Source organism: Festucalex cinctus, chromosome 8 (assembly GCF_051991245.1).
Source record: "Festucalex cinctus isolate MCC-2025b chromosome 8, RoL_Fcin_1.0, whole genome shotgun sequence".
NCBI lineage: Eukaryota > Metazoa > Chordata > Actinopteri > Syngnathiformes > Syngnathidae > Festucalex > Festucalex cinctus.
Window position 1 is genome coordinate 30,589,199 of NC_135418.1, and position 20,521 is coordinate 30,609,719.

The 20,521-nt window shown below is 43.3% G+C and overlaps 3 protein-coding genes across 5 annotated transcripts; 1 reads left to right on the forward strand and 2 right to left on the reverse strand.

The window, feature by feature from the left end:
- Window positions 1-531: 531 nt before the first annotated feature.
- On the forward strand, window positions 532-5,346 carry LOC144023713 (uncharacterized). The gene is made up of 5 exons (XM_077529464.1): window positions 532-1,296; window positions 1,882-2,093; window positions 2,901-3,247; window positions 3,914-4,190; window positions 4,798-5,346. The coding sequence occupies exons 1-5, from the start codon at window positions 1,026-1,028 to the stop codon at window positions 5,110-5,112; spliced, it is 1,422 nt and encodes a 473-aa protein (XP_077385590.1). The 5' UTR covers window positions 532-1,025; the 3' UTR covers window positions 5,113-5,346.
- A 690-nt stretch (window positions 5,347-6,036) lies between these two features.
- On the reverse strand, window positions 6,037-9,065 carry pdhb (pyruvate dehydrogenase E1 subunit beta). The gene is made up of 11 exons (XM_077529465.1): window positions 8,963-9,065; window positions 8,817-8,876; window positions 8,154-8,261; window positions 7,907-7,969; window positions 7,791-7,826; window positions 7,499-7,689; window positions 7,321-7,415; window positions 7,142-7,252; window positions 6,898-6,989; window positions 6,672-6,813; window positions 6,037-6,458 (listed from the first exon to the last, which is right to left on the reverse strand). The coding sequence occupies exons 1-11, from the start codon at window positions 8,999-9,001 to the stop codon at window positions 6,313-6,315; spliced, it is 1,083 nt and encodes a 360-aa protein (XP_077385591.1). The 5' UTR covers window positions 9,002-9,065; the 3' UTR covers window positions 6,037-6,312.
- Window positions 9,066-9,677: 612 nt separating this feature from the next.
- pxk (PX domain containing serine/threonine kinase) lies at window positions 9,678-20,419 on the reverse strand. 3 transcript variants are annotated; one of them, XM_077530849.1, is made up of 19 exons: window positions 19,969-20,419; window positions 18,842-18,892; window positions 18,699-18,746; window positions 18,212-18,398; window positions 17,549-17,626; window positions 17,378-17,451; window positions 16,758-16,832; window positions 16,584-16,688; window positions 16,073-16,174; window positions 15,815-15,976; window positions 15,509-15,626; window positions 15,358-15,436; window positions 15,152-15,200; window positions 14,185-14,262; window positions 13,966-14,052; window positions 13,834-13,903; window positions 13,327-13,392; window positions 12,683-12,712; window positions 11,056-11,173 (listed from the first exon to the last, which is right to left on the reverse strand). In XM_077530849.1, exons 1-18 carry the CDS (start codon window positions 20,068-20,070, stop codon window positions 12,696-12,698), a joined length of 1,548 nt encoding a protein of 515 aa, XP_077386975.1. In that variant the 5' UTR covers window positions 20,071-20,419; the 3' UTR covers window positions 11,056-11,173; window positions 12,683-12,695. The 3 variants fall into 3 exon arrangements, with proteins under 3 accessions (XP_077386973.1, XP_077386974.1, XP_077386975.1); XM_077530847.1 differs by lacking the exon at window positions 12,683-12,712 and having other exon boundaries at window positions 9,678-11,173; XM_077530848.1 differs by lacking the exons at window positions 12,683-12,712; window positions 19,969-20,419 and adding an exon at window positions 19,357-19,575 and having other exon boundaries at window positions 9,678-11,173.
- Between the last annotated feature and the right edge of the window lie 102 nt (window positions 20,420-20,521).

The window sequence follows — 20,521 nt, forward strand, 5'->3', positions numbered from 1 at the left end:
ATGCTGTTTAACACTTCATTCCTCCGTCATGCGTAAATAAAACGTGTTTGTATCGAATGTGCTGCGTGGAAATGCACATTCGGAAATTCAAACCCTACCCGACAAAAGAGGCGAGGCGGCAGATGTGTTTCTCTGCTATGTTAGCAAGTTAGCACTGGAAAAAGCGTCGGAAAATGTTGACAAACATTACCAATGCACTTGTTCCAGTTGCGACTTCTTCAGTCGCTTAACAAGCAAAAATCCCCTCAAATAACAAACAAACAAAAATCCTTATGCGGCTGTCAGTGCCGAGACCCACTTCCGGCTACAACTTCAAAAATATAAGATGAGTTTGTGTGACCTTGGACTCGAATCAGCAAATTAAAAGCATCACGAACTTTCGGCAATTGTCCTGTCAACCGTTTTTTTTTTTTTTTTTTTTTTTTTAAAGAATTATTTATTTAAAGGAAAATATTTAAGGGGAGAAGAAAGGGGGTAAGAAAAAAATGGTGTATAGACAAATTTTCAGATTTTTTTTTTTTAAGATGAAAGGGAAACTGATTCACACAACAGAAAAAAGCCATAAAAACTACAAATAATAAGAGTCCGAAAAGTCAACCGCATTCAAAACGAAAACTGCTTCATCGATTAATTGCTCATAAAGTGTCAAATAAACTGCAAGTTGCAGTACCAACTCCCTCCACGTCGGGGCGGTAAAACCAGTTTGAGGCGCATGAAAAGGCGCAAGTGAAATTGTTGGTCTGTGGCCGCTTCCGGTTTCTCACAGTTGCACTGTTTTTCAAACTGTGCTGCTGCTACTTGCCACTCGGAAGACGCTCTCTTTTGCAAATTATTACTTTTATTACATTCCGAACGCGCTTATAGAGTTGGAGGGGAGGGCGTCAGTTGGGGGCGTTTGTGAGGCCGCTGCTTGGGCTTCACTGCGGCGAGCTAGACGTGTTAGCTCGCGGCTAACGTGAGCCAAGTGATGGCCGCCGAGCTACTTTTCTTGCAAGCTCTCTGACAAGTTTCCAAGTCGGTTCGCGATGACGAGCGAGGAAGCCAAGAGCACCGCGGCGGCGGCCAACGAAGACGACGACGCCGCTTCCGCTTCCGCTTCCGCTTCCGCTCCTCCGTCCGAGTCCAACGAGCACGATTATGCCGACACTGACTTCGCCGACGTCTCCACCGCCGGCCAACTTCCACCGTGCGCCAGGGATGGTGATGATGACGAGGACGAGATCCCCAAACCGGCCGTACGTCCTGGCCGTCGGCGGGCCAAGTCCCAGGAGGACAAGACGTGCTGTTGCTGCAAGGGTGTGTCATGGGAAATGTGCTCTTTTTTTTTTTTATAGTCTTAATTTGTAAAGTCTTGTAGCAGTTGGATTACAGGAGAACAGTTTCCAATCAGCGTTTGTTTAGCATCTCATTTGTATGCTATGTGGAAGGGAAATCACGCGATATAGTTAGTGAATAAAGCGATAATGAACATTTACCAAAAGAAATGACATTTTAATTATCTCATGGAAGAATTACATGTTTTCATCCAGCAAAATAAGCAAGCGCAATATATTTGAGATAATTAATTGTAATTACCTTTTGAGAATGTTCAACTATTGGATGGCACATTTTAGTTAGCGGTCAAATCTAGATAAAAGCATCAAATTCCATATGAAACTTATTGGATGTCATTGCGATAAGCATATTGCATGGGTCAATATCGCATAATCGATATATATATATATGAATGACCGAGTATGTTTTTAAAGTTATTTTGACTATCATCCTGAAGGTTAAAATATGTCCGAAAGTCAGAGAACAAAGTCCGCCAGTTACTTTGTCGTCAGAGATTTGGTTCAGGTGTCCTCGGAGTGGGTTACGCCCCCTCACCTCTCCCAACAGGTCCGTTTGAGCGTCAGGGCCGAGGCTTCAACCGGCGGGCCGTGTTCACCTTCACCACCCCGGAGGCCGCCCAGTGGGTCTTCCCCGACGCCGGCGCCGTCGGCAAAAAGTCGTTTGTGTGCGAAACGTGCGCGCAGGTCATCCGGACCAAATGCTGTCGCAAGAACAACGGCAAAAGGGTCGTGTGGCTCAAACCTGCCGAGGCCAAACAGGTGAGGTCGTGGGCGGGCGCTTTAACCTCACGTTGAGCTTGCTTTTTGTCCTCTTGAGTTGCCATCGGGGTTATATTGTAGTTTTGACATTTTTTGTTTTGTTTTTTAAATTTAGTTAGTTTTCAGCGTGCTTCTGTTAGTTTTTATTCGTTTTAGTTATTTAATAAATACTTTGTTTTAGTTAGTTTCACTAATATATATATATACGGGAGCGTTGTCATCTTTTGCTGCTTTTCTATTGGCTGCTGCTCGATGATGTCACTTCTGTATGACACACTTTCAAACTAGGGACGAAACCATATCCAAACATCGCCATACGATATTATCACGATATTGTGGGGAGGCTGGCGATACAAAATAAAGGTCAGAATATTGTATAAAAATTTAAATAGATTTTGAAAAATGATGACACTTAGCTATATTCTAATGCTAATTGTTGCAAAATGTAAACAGGTAGAAATATACTTTCTTTTTTTCTTTTTTTCCTGGTGAAAGACGAGACTGGAATCTTCCATGTTTTGTTAGCAATAGAAGACAAGATTGTGTGGGCCTCAAACAGTGAACTGGATTGCTTGACTCAAAATGGCTGCCAGTCAATGAGTTAATTACCAAAGACTAAAACACATTTTTGCAGTAATTATAAGATAAGATCAAATGTAGTTTGAGTTAGTTTCGTTTTTTGTTTTTTTTCATAATTATTTTCATTTTTGAACTTTGTTTTTTTTCCGTTAGTTTGAGTTGACCCAAATAACGGCGGTGGCCATTGACGGCTTGTTTGTTTTTGTTTTGTTTTTTTGCGGGTGTCAGCAAGCGAGCGGGCGCCGCAGGAAGGCGGGCCGGCGCATGGGCAAGAAGAGCCGCGCGGCGCTGCTGGTGAGCAAGTCGTGCTACCGCTCGGCCTTCCGCACGCTGTGGTCGGCCAAGGGCGCCCGCAAGCCCATGCTGGACTTCCTGAGCCGGGAGCTGCGCGAGGAGATGAAGACGCTGTCGCGGCACGCCGACAGCCCCTTCCACCAGAAGGTGTCCAGCAAGAAGCTGCTCTCCTTCTTCCCGTGGGCGCGATGCCTGGCCTGGGCGCAGGAGCGCGCGCCGCTCGTCACCACCTGCCTGCGCGCACTCTTCCCCACCGTCGGCGCGCTCGTCAAGAGCCGACAGTAAGGAACGGAAAAAGGAAAGGCGCAAAAGCTCCTCGTTAAAGCGGACCTCCACGCCGTTCGTTAAGGATCAAATCATTCTGATTGATATAAATATGTAAATACATGACAATTTTTAGGGCATTCTTTAGGAAAAATGAATAAACTCAAATCGGATTGATATATGTAAATACATAATGACAAAATGTTTGTCATTCTTTAAGAGAAATAAATATTTAAAAAGAGAGTCACATAATTCGGATTTATGTTTAAAAAAAGTGCAAAACAAAATTGAATGGAACATAATTCTGCTTATGTGGGGGAAAAAATATAAATCAAATTGAAATTCTACTTTATGGAGAAAAAAAAAAGTTTTACAATCAAACCACATAAAATGTACAAATTCTGCTTTATTTTTTTAAAAAAGGATGCTTTCTGTTAAAAATGGGCAATTGTGCTTTTTATGAAAATGTTTAAAAACTCTTTAACCTGGAAAGAAACATAAAAGTTGGTTATTTTTTGTCTTGGTTATATAAATCGGCCTTATGCAAAAAAAAAAAAAAAAAAAGCAAGGCTATACAATGTTGCCTAAATCTGCTTCCTTTAAAAAAGATTTTCAAATCAAAGTTGAACTTCCAAATGTCCCAAGCGCCAGCTAACAATTTGTTTGTGCTTGCGCACGCGCAGCCAGCTGTCGGCGTCGGAGGCGGAGCTTCAGGTGCTGCGTCGCAGCGTGCTGACGCTGGCGGTGCCGCTTTTCACCCGCAACATCTGGACCAACAATTTCCTGCAGGCGGCGCTGGGGGCCAAACTGCGGCTGCAGGGCTGCTCCGGACCCGCCCTGGACACCCTCAACAGTTTGGGCCTGTGCCAGAACAAGGACACGGTGCGCCTGCGCCTGCACCGCCTGCGCCGCGGCGCCGCCCACAACAGCAACAGCAACAACAACAGCAACAGCAAGTCGGTCAGTCCAGTCGCTCCCGGCGGCCATTTTCACTCGAGCGCAACCCCCTTCGCTCTTTGACTGCATTTGGAAATATTGTCTTTTAGTCAATCAAATTAAGGATGAAGGATTTAGGGACAAAAAAATGGGGGGAAAAAACCCAAAGATTTACAAATAGTCCATTACAAACCAAAAAAACAATATAAAAATCCTGCTTTAGGGTTAAAAAAAAGAAAGTAAACATATGATTGATGCAAACATATTTACAAAAGATTTATAGAAAATAAATGAAATTCAAACAATCACACACTTAATAAAAAGCAAAAATGAAAAAAAAGGCAAATTGTATTTAAATGTCAAAAAACATTTATTTATTTCAACTAATCAAGAAACCATCACAAGGTTAAAATCACTTTAAAAGATTAACTAGGTGTCAGAAAATACTGATAAAATATATAAATATATATATGTATATGTTTTATGTAAAGAATAAAATAATTGATGGTGACAAGTCAAATTAATGACACAAGCAAAGCTGCAGAAGAAGCTCTGAAGCTCTTTTATGATGATGATGATGATGATGATGATGATGATGACCATTTAGTATTTTTTTTTTTTCTCTGACCAGAACGGAGGAGAGAGTCAAGATCACATGATTGACATGCAGGAAGATGATGTCGAGGATGATGATGATGAGGAGGAGGAGGAGGAGGAAGAAGAAGAAGACGAGGAAGAAGAGGAGGAGGAGGAGGAAGAGGAAGAACAGGAGCGGGTTCGAGAGGAGTTGAAGAGACGGAGGAGGAAGAAGAAGAAGAGGAAGCGGGAGCGTGAGGAAGAGGAGGACGAAGAGCTGGAGGAGAGGAAGAGGAAGGTGGTGGTGGTGCGTCTGGGCCTGCTCAAGGGCCACTCGGAGGTGGGCCGGGCTGACCTGTCGGCCCCCTGACAAATCAAATAAAACATTTTGAAAAAACACGACCACGAGGATGAGGATGATGAGTGAAGTGACACATTCAAGCAAACGAGTCCAAAGAGGTTTTGACCTTCTTGATAAGATCCAAAAAAAGGAAGAATAAAAAAAAAAAAAAAAAAATCTTGGCTATGTTTGATTTCAGGACACACAAGCTCAAAATGTAACCTTGTAAATAATAATAAAAAAAAAAAACATTTCAACACTAAACATGTTTTTGTTTTGTTTTTTAATTTGAGATGCTTTGCAGATGACAGATTAGTGCTTCAATAATTTGCTGATATTTATACACTAATACACAATTTTGGGTCATAATGTTTTTTAAAATCAAATCTTTAAAAGTTTGCTTTTGAAAAACACAAACGATACACAAACGATACACAAACGATACACAGTGGTGTAGCAAATATACATGGTCATTTTTCTTACTATATCCATTATGTTATGATACATGGTCATTTTTTTTTTACTGCTTTACTATATGTGGTCCTTAAAACAAAAAAACGCCTTTAAAAAAAACGTCATTAAAAAAAATTGCTGTACTATATACCTGCTCGTTTTTTTGTTTTTTGTTTTTTTTTAAATAAACACATTTTTTTTTTTTTTTTAATAAATGCTGTACTATACGTTTTTTTTTTGTTTTTAAATAAACACTGTACTATACATTTTTTTTTTTAAATAAACGCTGTACTATACATGGTCTTTTTTTTTTTTTAAATAAACGCTGTACTATACATGGTCTTTTTTTTTTAATAAACACTTTTTACACTTAAACACTTCTTTTTTTATTATCATTATTATTATTTATGAAAAACTGATGTCAGTAATGTCTTTGCTAATTGTTATGCATGTAAAAAAAAAAGCAAACAAAAAAAAAAATGTCCAACTTGGAAACACAAATAACGGATGGATTTTTTCTTTTCTTTATTTGTGGTAACAGTCAAACAAACATCCACACAGAAGCAGAAAATAGTCACAATTCCGTCCCAAATGCTGCCAATATTGACCTAATCAATATGCTGATAAAGTTGATGAGAACCGATTCAACGGTGGCTCGTTTCGTTTCATTTTGAAGCGGAGGAAAGTACGAGGTGACGACCGGAGCCGAACATTGGACTGTATTTACAATCTATTTGTGTTTCCTTGTCATAGTTTAAAAACGCGTTTCCCGGCCTGTCACACGTTGAGGGTCTTCTTGATGGAGAAGATGATGTCTTTGATCTGCGGCACGCTGTTGTCCTCCAGGATCTTGGCGTACGGCATGGGGATGTCCACGCCCGTCACGCGGGTGGCCGGAGCGTCCAGGTAGTTGAACGCCGCTCCTGAACAGAGAAAAAAACACTCACCACTTGTCGTACAGGAAGTACAAAGGAAACAGGAAGTAGCAATGTCTTGAATGATGATAAGAAAAGTTTGGTTGGGTCCAAGGTTACTTTAGTTAACTAACACTAATGAAAATACTGAAACTAAAAAATTCAATCACGAAATAATTGTATTTATTTGTTTGTTGTTTTGCAAGCTAGTCAAGGCGGTACCCTCCATGATCTTGGCGCAGATCTCGGCTCCGACGCCGAATTGCGGCCAGCCGCCTTCCACCGTCACCAAGTGGTTGGTCTTCATCACGCTGGCCTCGATGCTCTCCACGTCCATTGGCCGGATGGTTCGCAGGTTGATCACCTGCATCGGCGGCAAAAACAAAACAAAAGCGACAATTTGAAAAACAAAACAAACATCAGCAGGACACATTTGACTTTTTTCTACCTCACACTCGATTCCCTCCTTGGCGAGGACGGCGGCGGCGTCGAGGCAATGGCCGACGTAGCGAGAGTGCGACACCAGCGTCACGTCGCAACCTGAACGACCGCAAGAGCACGTCCCCAAATGCGTTTATACAACAAAATTACAAAGAAATGAGAAAAAATGCAATCCATAAAGTGAAAAATATCAACAATGTAAAAAAACAAAGAAACATCAAGCGAGCGCATGATCACGGGCCGACGCCCACCTTGCCTCTCCAGCTTGGCCTTGCCGATGGGCACGGTGAAGTCTTTGGACTGCGCCTCGTCCGACATGTCGAAGGCGACGCCGTACATCAGCTCGTTCTCCAGGAACACCACTGACGAACCACTTGCACCGTCAGAACCACATTTTGCTTGTTGGATTTTGGGGTTTTTTGACACTCGCCTGGGTTGTCGTCCCTGATGGCCGACTTGAGGAGGCCTTTGGCGTCCTCCGAATTCCACGGACTCAACACCTTCAGACCCGGACAGTGAGCGTACCTGACCGCCGCAAACGGTCCGAGGTCAAACACAAAAACCAAGCAAACAAGGTGGCGAGGACGTCGCAAGGCAACGCAACGCACCAGGCGGCGAAGCACTGCGAGTGCTGCGCGGCCACGCCGGCCGAGGCCCCGTTGGGCCCCCGGAAGACGATGGGCACCGCCTGCAGCCCCGCCGACATGTAGTACGTCTTGGCCGCCGAGTTGATGACCTGGTCGATGGCTTGCATGGAGAAGTTGAAGGTCATGAACTCGCAGATGGGCCTCAGGCCAGCCTGGGGAGGAAAACGGCACCAAAAAAGCAAAAAAAAAAAATGAATATAGATGGACTTTGTCTTCGGCCGGAATGTTTGATGAAGAGGAAACGAACGCTCACCATGGCGGCTCCCACCGCGATGCCGGTGAAGCCCATCTGGAATGTTGCGCAAAAGCTCTCAAATCAAATCTCTCATTTCATTCTGCTGAATTCATTGCTTTGACGTGAGAGCTCACCTCAGAAATGGGCGTGTCAATGACACGCCTGTCGCCGTATTTCTTCCACAGGCCGCGACTCACCTGCAAACAACACATCAACCGCCATTCAGTTGAAAAAGTCCGCCAGCTCAAACTGGACAGATGACAGCAAATATTGGGATGCAAATGACATATTACAACAACAACAAAACATGCTGGGCTGGTGGGAACATAAATACAAGAACCACATTAAAAATAAAAAAAATGCTGAGAAATGTGGGCACACCTTGTAGGCGCCGTCATATTGCGCAACTTCCTCTCCCAGCAGGAAGACGCGCTCGTCCCGCTCCAACTCCTCATCCATGGCCTGGTTCAAGGCGTCTCGCACTGTCACCTGACCACGCCACAGAATTTCAAAATAAAAGCCGCTCAAACTTTCTTTTTTTTCCCATTGTGGTCCATTTCTTTGAAAGGGTTGGCAAATGTTAAGAACTCATCTTTTCTATCTCCTTACAAGACAAACACATTTGATTTCTCTAGCACATTTCCTACAACTTACAAAAGAAAAAAGCACATCGCCAAAAAGTATCAACCAAGAACAACCATAAACAAAAGTAGTTTATCAAAATGAATAAATACATGATTTAAAAGCAAAGGAAATAAATGAGAAGTAGCTTTTTGAAAGGACCGTGTAGTGAAATTGCCATCAGATCATTTATTTATTTTTTTTGACATGTTCTGATTTGTAATGTAAAAGGTTGGGAAGCAATTTACAGAAAGATGATCAGCACAAGGCGCCCTCAAATGCACTCCAGTGGAGACGATGTACAATCAATAAAGAAAGAAATACTGTACATTTAAAAAAAAAGTCACGCAAGTGTGCCATCAATTGAAAAGTAGATGTTAGCTTAGCCGCGGTGACGTTAGCCTGCTAGCTTCCAACACTGACCTGAACCGCGGCCGGGGCGCTCCTGTGAAAGGCCCGTCGCCGCAGCACCGACACGAAATTCTGTGGGAAGTCACACAGACCACATCTACTCGTAAACAAAATGAGCAAAAAATGACAACATTTGACGTGTTTTCCACATTTCGTACCCTCCCGGAGCGGAGAACGGACTTCACGGACAGCGCCATCTTGAACCTCTCCTCCTATTGCCGGTGAGAGGGCGGGGCCAGAGGGGGGCGGAGGAGATTTCAACCAATCCAAGCTGCGGTTTTGCTGCGGCGACCAGTAAGTGTGGTCACAGGGAGCCAATCAGAGTGGGTGTAAATATTGAAGGGGGCGGGGTGTTATTCAGAGGATCCAAGGGCACGACAACGCCGCAACATTAGAGCGCATGCGTACGAGCCACAATATTACATCCACTTGAACAAACCACCTCATCTCGAAGCATCTGATATTGGAGTCAAAATGTATCGCTAGTGGGCAACCAAATGTCGAATTACGGGCAGCTATATTGATGTTATGCTTCCATACTAAATAAAATATCACATTTATTTAGAATGTGATGTAATAATAATAATTGTACCACACATACATGAGTCCTGCAATATTTGTTGCATTACTTTAGTATTTGGTTCCCAACAATGATTTATTACAATGTATTCAATAAGTTTATTAAAAATACTGTTTTAGACAATCTGCATCTACATTTCGATTTCGTTCCACTCTCGACCGCCAGGTGGCGGCAGCAGGGAATTCCGCTTCCGCGACAGCCTCACCGAGCAAGAATTCGTTTTTTTTTTGTTTTTTTTACTACAGCCTTCAAAATAAGGGGATGACAAAAAAACCCCAAAAAGAGACCGAAGATGAAAGCATCAAACACTATCTGGGACTTTATTATTTATATTGACGCCACAGAATTTGCTTTTAAAGGGTAAAGTGCTGCAGAGGAACATTCGGCCACAACGCAAGTGGAATGCATGAAAAACAAGCCACAAACATTCAAACAATCTCTGACGTTTCCCACAAAAATCCATTTTTGGGATCTTATACACAGTCAGACGTTGATCTATAGGCACAAGGATCATATCATACATATATGGCACAATACAAGAATAATAGAAGCTCTGATGGTGCAAACATTTGAACATGAGGAGAAGCATCATAATAAAAAAAAAAAAAAAAAATCATTACAAGTCTTGCAATTGACACATAACGAGCGAGCGCATAATTGAGGCGGTTTACCCCAAAATGTTTTTAGCTGCTTTTGAATGGCTTCAACAAATATAAAATTACAGTACGCAAATATCTGCGACTTTTCACTCTTTGAGCCAAAATATTTTTGTTTTGCTTGTTTTGCAGTTCAAAAGAAGATACACACTTTTCATTTCATTTAACGACACAAAAAAAAAAAAAACTCACGCAACTATATCATTGCCAATTCGAAGCATGTGTCGCCATTTTGGGGGGAATCCAAAATATTTTTGCCAACCATAAACCCCCCCCCCCAAAAAAAAAGAGCCAAAACACAAAACGTTTTTTGTTGTTCATTTTCAACTGGATACTTTTATACTGTAGAAAGAAATAAAATGTAAATAAAGACAAACGGTCCTTTCAATGAAGATGTGTATCATAAAAGAAAAAAAAAAAAAAGTACAATTTGAATTCTTTCCTTAAATTTACTTTTGAAAAAGTTCTTTTGATGACAACCAAATCAGCGCGTGTGCACTTTTCGGCCGTTTTCCCCCTCGAAATGACAGAAGATTTTTAATGTTTGTTTGTTTGTTTTTCTCCCAGAAACTTCTTTTCGTATTTTGGGAAGGTTTCCTGTGGATTGCACGTCTGGGTCAGAGGGAAGATGATGTCCCAGTTCCAGTTCCAGTTCCAGTTCCAGTTCCAGTTCCAGTTCCAGTTCCAGTTCCAGTTCCAGTTCCAGTCCCAGTTCCAGTTCGGGAATCAGGAAGGCGCCAAGAACAACCCGTGTTTGGCTCACGAACGAACAATCCGGAAGAAAAAGCAGCTGGACGTCATCTTCACCGCACAAAAAGTCAACATTCACATTTCCAGCATTCGGCGTGTGTAAAAAAAAAAAAGAAAAAAGAAAGAAAAAAGTAGGGATGTCAAGTCACCATTTGGATCGTTTTGTTTTGCACGTCAGTCAGAAGACGTCCGGCTGCTTTGAGCCTTCTTCAGGTCGCCTTTGCTGAAGGTCTGAATGGAGCTCAGCAAGGCGGCGCGACCTCCGGGAAGGAAGGCGGCCGTGGACGACGAGCAGGACGACGACGACGACGAGGAGGAGGACGAGGAGGAGTCCAGCACGGGAGGAGGAGGAGGAGGAGGAGGAGGAGGAGGAGCAGGACCACCTGCACGAGGTAGATCAGAAAATAGCACAAATGTGATCACAAAAAAACAAACCAAAAAGTTGACTTCCTGCAGGAGGCGATGGCAGAAAAATGGAATGAAAAGGGGTGTGGCTTCAAGCGCCGTGTCAAAGTTGACAATCACGACAAAAACGAAAAGAAAAACTTGCTTTTCTTGCTGCTTGACATGAAATCAGAAGTTTTGAGTTGACTTTTCAAGGCGTGCGACTGCGCTTGGAAATTCCTCAACTTTTTCTTACAATTTGAAAACTAAAACATGTCCATTGACTCACATTGGTTATTTTATTTCTTTATTTTCTATGTTTCAAATGGATACCAATTGTCAGATGAAGGTTGTGAAGTGAGTCAATTTGTGGAGGAAGTCCACGTGTGTTTACATTCAAAGTAATAGATGAAGATTGATCGCAGATTGGAGGTCAGTGGTGTCAAAGTTCAGTCGCGAGTCGCGCATGTTTTAGAGCTTTCCCACTTTCAACACAGCTGATTGATGTTGAAGCTCATCAGCAGGCACCTGATTGAATGATCCTGACCAGTATTTGTCAATTGCCAGCCTGTTTTCCATGTCTCCCAATTGCAACACAGGTGAGGATCGTTATCAGGCTGATTCGCTGTCGTTGGCAATAATAGAAATCATTTTGGAAGCCCGAATGAACCAAACAGCTCAAGTGTAGTCTGATTTCTTGCCAGTCAAAAAAAGCCTTTTTTTTTTTTAATGTGGCGTATGGAAATTTCTGGTTTCATCGCTCGCTATCTTTTAGCTCCAAAAGATAGAAAAGAGTCTGCAGAAAACATTGATCCGCATGTTGAAACGATCGCGACAAAACTTGGAGGCAGCCATTTTTCTGGAATTGAAGCGTTGCGATTGAGTCGTGCACGAAGGAATCTGAACGGGATGAAGCGTTTTCAAAGCGCACGGCGACATTTGTTCAACAAGCAAAAAGGAGCACGTCCATCTTTTGTGGATTGTTCAATCGAGTGCGTGAGGTGATGCGGCCGCAACGCGACATTTCAAAAAATACACATCATGCCATGACAGACAGACAGACAGACAGACAGACAGCGGCGGTCCCAATCTCCAATGACAAGATTTCCTCATTTCCATCGCGCTCGTGGGATTTTTGTTCCTTCATTGCAGATTGTTTTCAACCCAAAAAAGTTGCGCGTACGACGCCGGCTTCTCAGCAAGCTGCACTCGCACGCTCATCGAGCCAGATGGCGGCGAGTTCTCATTGGCTGCGCTGGGACTCCAACAATAACAAGAATAATAATAATAATAATAATAATAATAATAATAACAACCCCGGTCCAAACACAGCCAGTGAGTTCTTGTGATTCTCCTTCAGCTTTATTTGTGCTGGGAAGCTTGCAAGTACGACAGCTTTTTTTTTTTTTTTTGAAAGCCCACCAGTGACGCCCACCACCATCATCATCATCATCATCATCAAGGTGGGGGAAGAAAAAAAAGAAAAAGAAACTTGACTTTGACTTTACCCCAAGGCGGCGTTCAGACCGGCGAACGCTCTACGGTGGCGACGTTCGGCAGAGGAAGAGAAAGACCACAATTAAACGACCAATCAGCATTCGGGACCAAGACAGGAAACGCCGCGTTTTTTTGGAACTGAAATCTGGACGGCCATCTTGGATGATGCCGAAACGGCGTACATCATGTTGAGTCGCATTCTTTCCATTTCATGACGACATTACTGGATCGTTTGCGAGATTCCGTTTTGCGTCTTTTTTGAGGGGGAGAATTTTGCAAAATCCAGTCAAAATGAGTTGAAAATTGTTTGGGCTGTTCATGACTTCCAGATGAACACATGACAAAACGTGAAACATTCAACAGAGTACGACGACATCATCCGTCATGACATTAGCAACATAAGCTAATGTGTCCACTTCTTTGGACGACTTTTACGTTTTTGTACGTTTGTTGCCGGCACGCAGAAATGGATCATCCGGTTAGCGGTTCACCGGACGACGACATTGAACGTGACGTGATCATCGTTTGCACACTCGTCAAGAAGACGACGGAAATAATCAGCAGGCATCGAACGTGCGACAGACGAGGAGGAAAAAGAAAAGAAAAGAAGAAGACGACAGACAAGAAGTCGGACGGCGGCGGCGGACGAAGCCACCTGTGTCGGGCGGCGGCGGCGGCGTGGGGGACGACGGACACGTGGGAGGAGAACTGGCGCCCGAGCCTGAACACATCCACAAAAACAACAACAACTTCATTCAGTCAGTCACAAATTGCACACTTTGGTTCACTTTGTTTCTTGGACAATTTCAGAAATTCATATTCAAATGATGAGTTTTTCCATTTTGGATTCTTTTCTAATTCAAAATAGTCGTACTGATTTTTACTGACTTTTTTTTTTTCTCCCATTTTGACACACAAACTGTAAAAATATCAACATTTACTTTGAAAAATATTTAGCAAGAGTCGCTAGAATGACTTTGTAATAAAAAAGGGCTTGTTGCCTATTTATTTATTACATTTGACATATTTTTTATTATTTATTGGGCTGAGCGAATATTTTAACTGACAATTGACCATTTCAATACATTTATTTTATTTTTCTTCAATAAAAGAATCTTTGGAATTCCAGAAATACAAAAGCTCTTTTGCCGAGTGGACCCACCGGAGTTGTTGTGCTGCGTGACGGCGACGTGTCGTTGTTGCTTCTGTTCCCAGGCGGACTGCCGGCACTTCTGCAACGGGAGCCGGCGTAAGCGGCGCTTGTGGCGTTTGCGGTGGCGATGGCGATCGTTACCTTCCGGGCCAGAATCGTCCTCTTCTTGCGCTCCTCTTCCGAGCCGTGATGGGAACGCGCCCGAGTCAGTCGCTTGTGCTGGTGCAGCTGTGACGCAAAAGCAAAAGCAAAAGCAAAAGCCAAAGACGGCATCAATCACGGCAGCTGCGCGAGAGCGAAACCTTCAAATGCGGCAGCGAGAGGGTTTTTTTTTTGGCTTCCGTTTCCAGATGGACTCACCACTTTCTGCTCCTCCTGCAGACGTTTCTCGGCACGCTCCTTGGCCGCCTTCAAGGCTTCCTTCAGCCTGCTCGGCACCTGCGAGGACGTCCGACACGCACGTCAGCAAAGCGACCGACCGACGGATGGACGGACGGACTGCAGGCATCAGCAAATCCAATTTGAAAAAGTTGATTAACAATAATCACACATTCTAATAATCACTTGCAAATAAATGGACGATCAAATATTTTGTTGCTCATCAACATAAAAAGCGGACAAAACTCTCTTTGAGTTGATTGTTAGTCATTTTATAAAGTTATTTGGAGTTCAAAGAATATCAATAATTATATAGAATTATGCTAAGGTCATCAACTCATATTTTCAATGACAATTCAACATTTCAATCAATTCATTTGATTCCTCTTCTATAATTAATGAAACATAATTTAAAAATACGAATGTTTAGCTACAGTAACCAGAAATTTTTTTTTTATAAAAATGGTTTTACTACTTATTCATTCATTTTATGGAGTTATTTAATTGAGTTTAAAAAAATTATATTTGACATTTACAAAAAAAAAATAATTATATCAATTGGTCAGAATTCATAATGACGTGTTTCAACTGGAAATTTCAACACATTTATTTCAAATTTTATTGACCTTAAAAAAATATGAAACATATATAATTCTTCTATTTAATAAATTCTAATTTTCTGCCACTAGAAAGCATTAGTGTTTCATGTTGGACATTGGTGACAGAACAGTACTTTTTTTTTTTTTTTTCCTTTTCAAATTCATCAAATTGCTATTTGGAATATGAAGAAACTCGGTTGGAAATGAAAACAAGTCAGCAGGCTTTTTGTTTTTTTTTTCTCAAATACATCAAATGTATTTCAATCCGTTTCAAGACTTGGAATTCTTTTTAACAACCCACAGAAACATAATGTGGACTATTACGTATGTGCATAAAAAACATCTTTGACCTTAATCTGCACTTTGTCCGAGTGCTGCAGCGGAACGTCACTGAAGAGTCTGCAACATCCAATCAAACAGGAAAACAACATTACGTAGTGACGACAAAACCAAACCAAAAAAAAAAAACCATCCCAAGCATGCTGCAGCCTGGAAAAGAGCACAAATATGAAAACTGAAAGCCGTCGGATGAATTGAAAGGAAACGAGAAACTTACGGCGTGCGAACGAGCTGCGAGACGCTCGGCATGCCCGACTTGAGGGCCTCCGTGGACAAGACGGACCGCAGCACCGACACTGCACGCACGCACGCACGCACGTCACGACGGCAGCACACACGCGAGAGCGCGTCGGCGACGTCGCACTCACCCACGGCGGCGGAAGGAAGGCGGGGAAAATCGTCCACGGGGACGCGGTCGGGCGGGCGCCCGTACGTCATCTCGTAAAGCAAATGGCCGAAGCAGAAGACGTCCACGCTTTCCATCGTCTGCGCAATCAAACGCAAAACAGTTTTCAACTTGCTCCTTTTCGCCGGCAGTTTTCTTTACTCAGCTGGATTTTAGTCGCAATTTGATTAGAATCGATTTGTTGTTCATTTTTGTCAGCACATCAAATGTTCATCAAAATACTCGTCTACTAGTAAATCAACAAGGAAGTCATGAGACGCAAGCAGACGTGAATCTTGCGGAAGCGCGTGACGAGCGGCCGCAGGTGCGAGGGAACTCCCAGCATGCCGTTCTCCACGTCCGTCAGGCGGCACACGCCCTCCTCCAGCATCACGTTGGACGCGTGCAGGTGGCCGAAGAACAACCCGCTGTCGTGGAGCGCTCGCAGGCCCTGAACGCAACGCAAACAAAACAACAGCGAAAGGGGCGTGTCCAGGTTTAGCATGCGCGTGCGTGCGTGCGTGCGTGCGTGCGTGCGTGCGCTCACCTCCAGTATCTGCCGGCCGAACACTTTGATGTGCGACAGTTGCAGAGGCTCCGTCTTCTTGGGGTTGCCGTACTTCTTCAGGTACTTCTCGCGGGGCTTCGTCTGACGCCAAAATCAATCAATCAATCAATACAATTCAATCATTGACAAGTGACACCAACCGCCCAAATGCAAAAAGACAAAAACATCATTCGACGATCGATATCATCATTTCATGAGGCTGTCGGGCGATTCAAATTTCTACATCAGAATTAATTGCGTGACTTCAATAGTTGATTGACAATTGATCACAAATTGGATATCTGTTCAATATTTTTTTCAAGTTTTCATACCCTTGTTTTAACAAAAAAACCAATATGGCTGCATCCTTTAGTCATTGATAAAATCATGTCATAATCATTCCTAAAAAGGAGTTTGGATGAAGGAAATTGTTTTTTGTTTTGCTCGTGTTCATCAGTCAACAAGAAGACTTTCAGCGTGACGGAAAAGCGACGCTGGCCAAAGCGCTCACCTTACAGATGTGGTCTCGCAAGGATCCGGCCTCGCCCAACGGTCGGATGGCAAGCGCCGCCGACGGGCCGGTGCTGGAGAACAGCAGCGGCCACACGTACGGACTCTGCACAGACCAGACCAGACGTTGCAACCGACAATCCCGTTGACATCCCAGAATATGCGGCGCACGTACGGAGAGGCCGGTGAGGATCTTCAAGGAGGACTGCAGGTCTTTGTCAGACAGGAAGTTGTCAGGGCCCAAGTCCACCTGCAATCGGGTTCATTCCATTTGGACGCATTCTGACGCAAACTTCTGCTCGTTTACATGATGCAGGCCGACGATCGTTTCTCGGGTTCCACACTGCAATTAACTCATTTGCTCCCAAAAACGGATAAATTGCTTCCATTTGAAATGTGCGTCGTCCCAAAAACCTATTGATGGGTGTTTATTTTGTGTGTTTTTTTTATGCTTTCAACTGCACACAACAGGTGATAAATAAAAATAAAAAGGGCAGCATTACAAAAATGGCCAGCAGGTGGCAGCAGAGTATAAGAGCTTTGGGAATAATGCTAATAATCTAATGCTAATTGCTGATCGAAAAATACTTGTCTTAATTCCTGATGAAAGAAGAGACTCGAATCTTTCTTTTGGTAGCTTCCATGTTGTTATAGCAACAAAGACAACATTCTGCGGGCTTGCAAAAAATGGCTCCAAATCCAGTCAAACAGCGTAATGAAAATGACACGTGAAAACGCTTTTGAAATGTGAAAAATCTTCTTTCAAAAAAATGAACATGACGGTGTGACACTCACCCAGCTGAGCAGGTACGCCTCCTTGGCTTGTTCTTTGTTTTTGACCAGAAAATATTTCTTCCTGATCCTCCAGCCTGCAAAACAAATCAAATGAAATAATCGTTTGCGATGGCGTTATCGGAGCGCAGCTAACGAGTCTGACGAGCACTTTGCGATGCGGAAGCGCCGTACCGACGTCTCGGAGGGGCTCCCCCACCACCCATTTGGGGTCCGAGCGGAAGAACATGGAAACCTGCTGCAGGGCCATCTCTGAAAGACAAACACATGCAAACCATGTTGGATTCTTGTAGTTTTTTTTTTTTTGATGGGTTGGAAAAACTTGCCAGCATGTTTGTTTTTTTTCGTTTGTTTTGCTTGTATTTTTTATTTTTATTTATTTTTTTATTTTGGTTGAATCTGGGCAACTGAAGTTTCTTATTTATTGGATTTGGTGACCCCCCCACACACACTTTTTTTTTTTTTTTTTTTTTATATATTTTTTTTTAAATAACGTAATAAATGAAGATATCAGACTAAATGATAAGTGTGTGTTGTTATTGTCTGTGTACATGCGCAGGTTTAAACAAACATTTCTTAAACGTTTACAAGTACGCCAACTTTGGTTGCTAGTTTCGTTAGGTGTCGTTTTGCATCGTGCGTTAGCCTTAAGCTAAGTCACTGCTTCTCAAATAGTGTAGCCACTATATTAATTAATATATAACAATTTTATAGACAAATGATACTATTTATAGTCGTCATGACAGAAAATAATTGAGAAGCACTAAGTGGAGTTACTTGCTGTCTACTTCCTGTGCAGAAAACGAAAGGAAAAGGTGAAATTGCCAAGGAACCCACCCGTGTAGTTGGCAGCGTAGTTGTTGGGGTCCAGGAACTTCTTGACGGGCAGGGCGGCGCACAGCAAAGGATGCTGGGTAACGGCGTCCAGGTAGGCCTGCAGGCCGCGCTGCCTCTCGGCGATGAACTCGCGCTCCATGTTGCCGATCAGCTTCTTGGGCGGGAGAGGAAGGCTGACGCCGCACACCTGCGCAAGCACACAATTCAAATAAATAGGCAGGTTTTTTGGATGGCATTGCCGCAGTAAAACAGGAAGTGAGCGGGAAAAACCTCAGCAAAAAAACTGCCAGCATCCTGTTATGGGATGACTGCAAAAGGTCAAAGACGTGACCTCGTCAGAATGGCCCGTTCAGTTCCCAGACTCATCACATTTACTGCTGCCTTGACATGTTTTTATGTTGCTCTTGCATCTGATTCATGTCCTAATGTTATGACCAGCATACGACACAAAAACCAGCGTGTGAATCAAAAGCGGGAAAAAACTCACCATGAGGCTGCTGTTGAGGACGTCAAAATCACTGTAACGCCGGATGACCTAAAACACATTCACATACACTTAGTGGAAGTTGAAGAAGGGTTGTGATTGTTTCGTGTTTTGGTAGTTTTCAGTTGATGGTCGCATTCTTATACCTGCCAGCTGTTTTCCGAGGACACGCCCCTCTGGACTCGGATGATATACTCCTATGCACGCACAAAACAATGACATGAGACAGACAAAACATTTGAGGTATAACTACTGCAACAGTGACGCTTGCTTTGTTAGCCCCTCTATGATATTTGCACTGTCAGTTAGCATTAAACTTGCAAACTTTTGTCAAATGTGTTGTTTTTAATTTTTTTAACTAGGGACGACGTCAACACACAAATATTTTTGTGGAAGTTGATACAAGTAAATGCTGGGGATTTTTTTTGTTTTTATTTTTGATATGCCTAACTATTGATTCCAGGCAGCGCTCCTGTCATAAGCTGGTGTACCTAATGAAGTGGCCTTCCGCTGTTTCAAAAAACAACCTCGGAATACGTCACCAGCGTAGCAACAACGTTTGCTTTCATCACGTATTTGAGATGGTAAAAATGTTCGTGAAAGACACCCGTTGTACATTCGGATGAGAAAAACAAACAAACAAACAAACAAACAAACAAACCTGGGCCACCAGTGGGAACTTTGGTTGGCATTTGGCGTTTGGCGTTAGCATGCTAAGCTAACTGTCAAACCTCAGCTGATCCCAGCCAGAACCTTGTCAACAACAGGCAGCCGACGTCGGCGTCCATTATCGGACAATGCAATAAAAATAATCGAGGAAAGGCCGAGACATTGCAGCAATAATAAAAAAAAAAAAAAAAAAAGGGGGGGGGCTTGAGTCACAGCTGTCAGCAACAACTCATTACTTTCCAATTGCACAGAAGCTTCCAGGAAATTGCTTCATCACAGTGGCAGTAATTCGACCGCAGCCCCCAAAAAAACAAAACTCAAATACAGTTTCAACAAATATTCAGTGGTCCAATTAGAATAACGCCACTTGTTTTGGACGTCGCGCGTGTCCGATAATGTGGACAGGTAACAAAAGTGTCCAATAACGGAACCAGGAATATCGCGCCGACCAACGTCACTTTTCGCGGTAGTCATACCAACGAACGTGTCCGATAATGGAAGCGATGACATGCGGACAAACGGTTTCGTCCCCCCCCGCCTAATAGTGTTGCCCAAGACACGGCGACTCGGTTGACTCTCGCAGCGGTAAAAAGGTGACACTCACCGTGTGGGACTGGATGTTCTGGCTGGCTTCGATCGCCGCCGTCAGCGGGACGGTGTCGTCCAGGAGTTGCCGGCCGGGGGTCGGCTTCGCCAGGAAAGACATCCCGGACTTCGGGAGGTGGGTCACCGGCGAAAGTCCGATTCGAGCGCTCACGACTGTCAAATGTGCTGTAGCCGAAGTGAAGGCGCCGCAGTCCGGCTGGAGAGTCCGAGTAGTTTCGCTTCAGCGTCAATGGAAACTCGACGCTGCTTCGTCTGCTGAAATGAGACCTGACCGGAGGTTGAGCAATCGTGGGGCGGACGCTCTACCGCCACCTGTCGGAGGGAGGTAGAATTCATTATGAAATGGATAAGAAAATAATGTTCGCAATAAACATGGTGGACATGACATAACAAATTATTTTTAAAAAAGCTAAAAAAAAATAACCTTAAATAAGATGTAGTTTTCAATTCTAAGCAGTTTGTACAAATGTACCATAAGGACTATTATTCATTCGTTGCCGTCGGGCCAAAATGTGACGAAATTTAGGGGGAATTATTGAAATGTTAAGAAA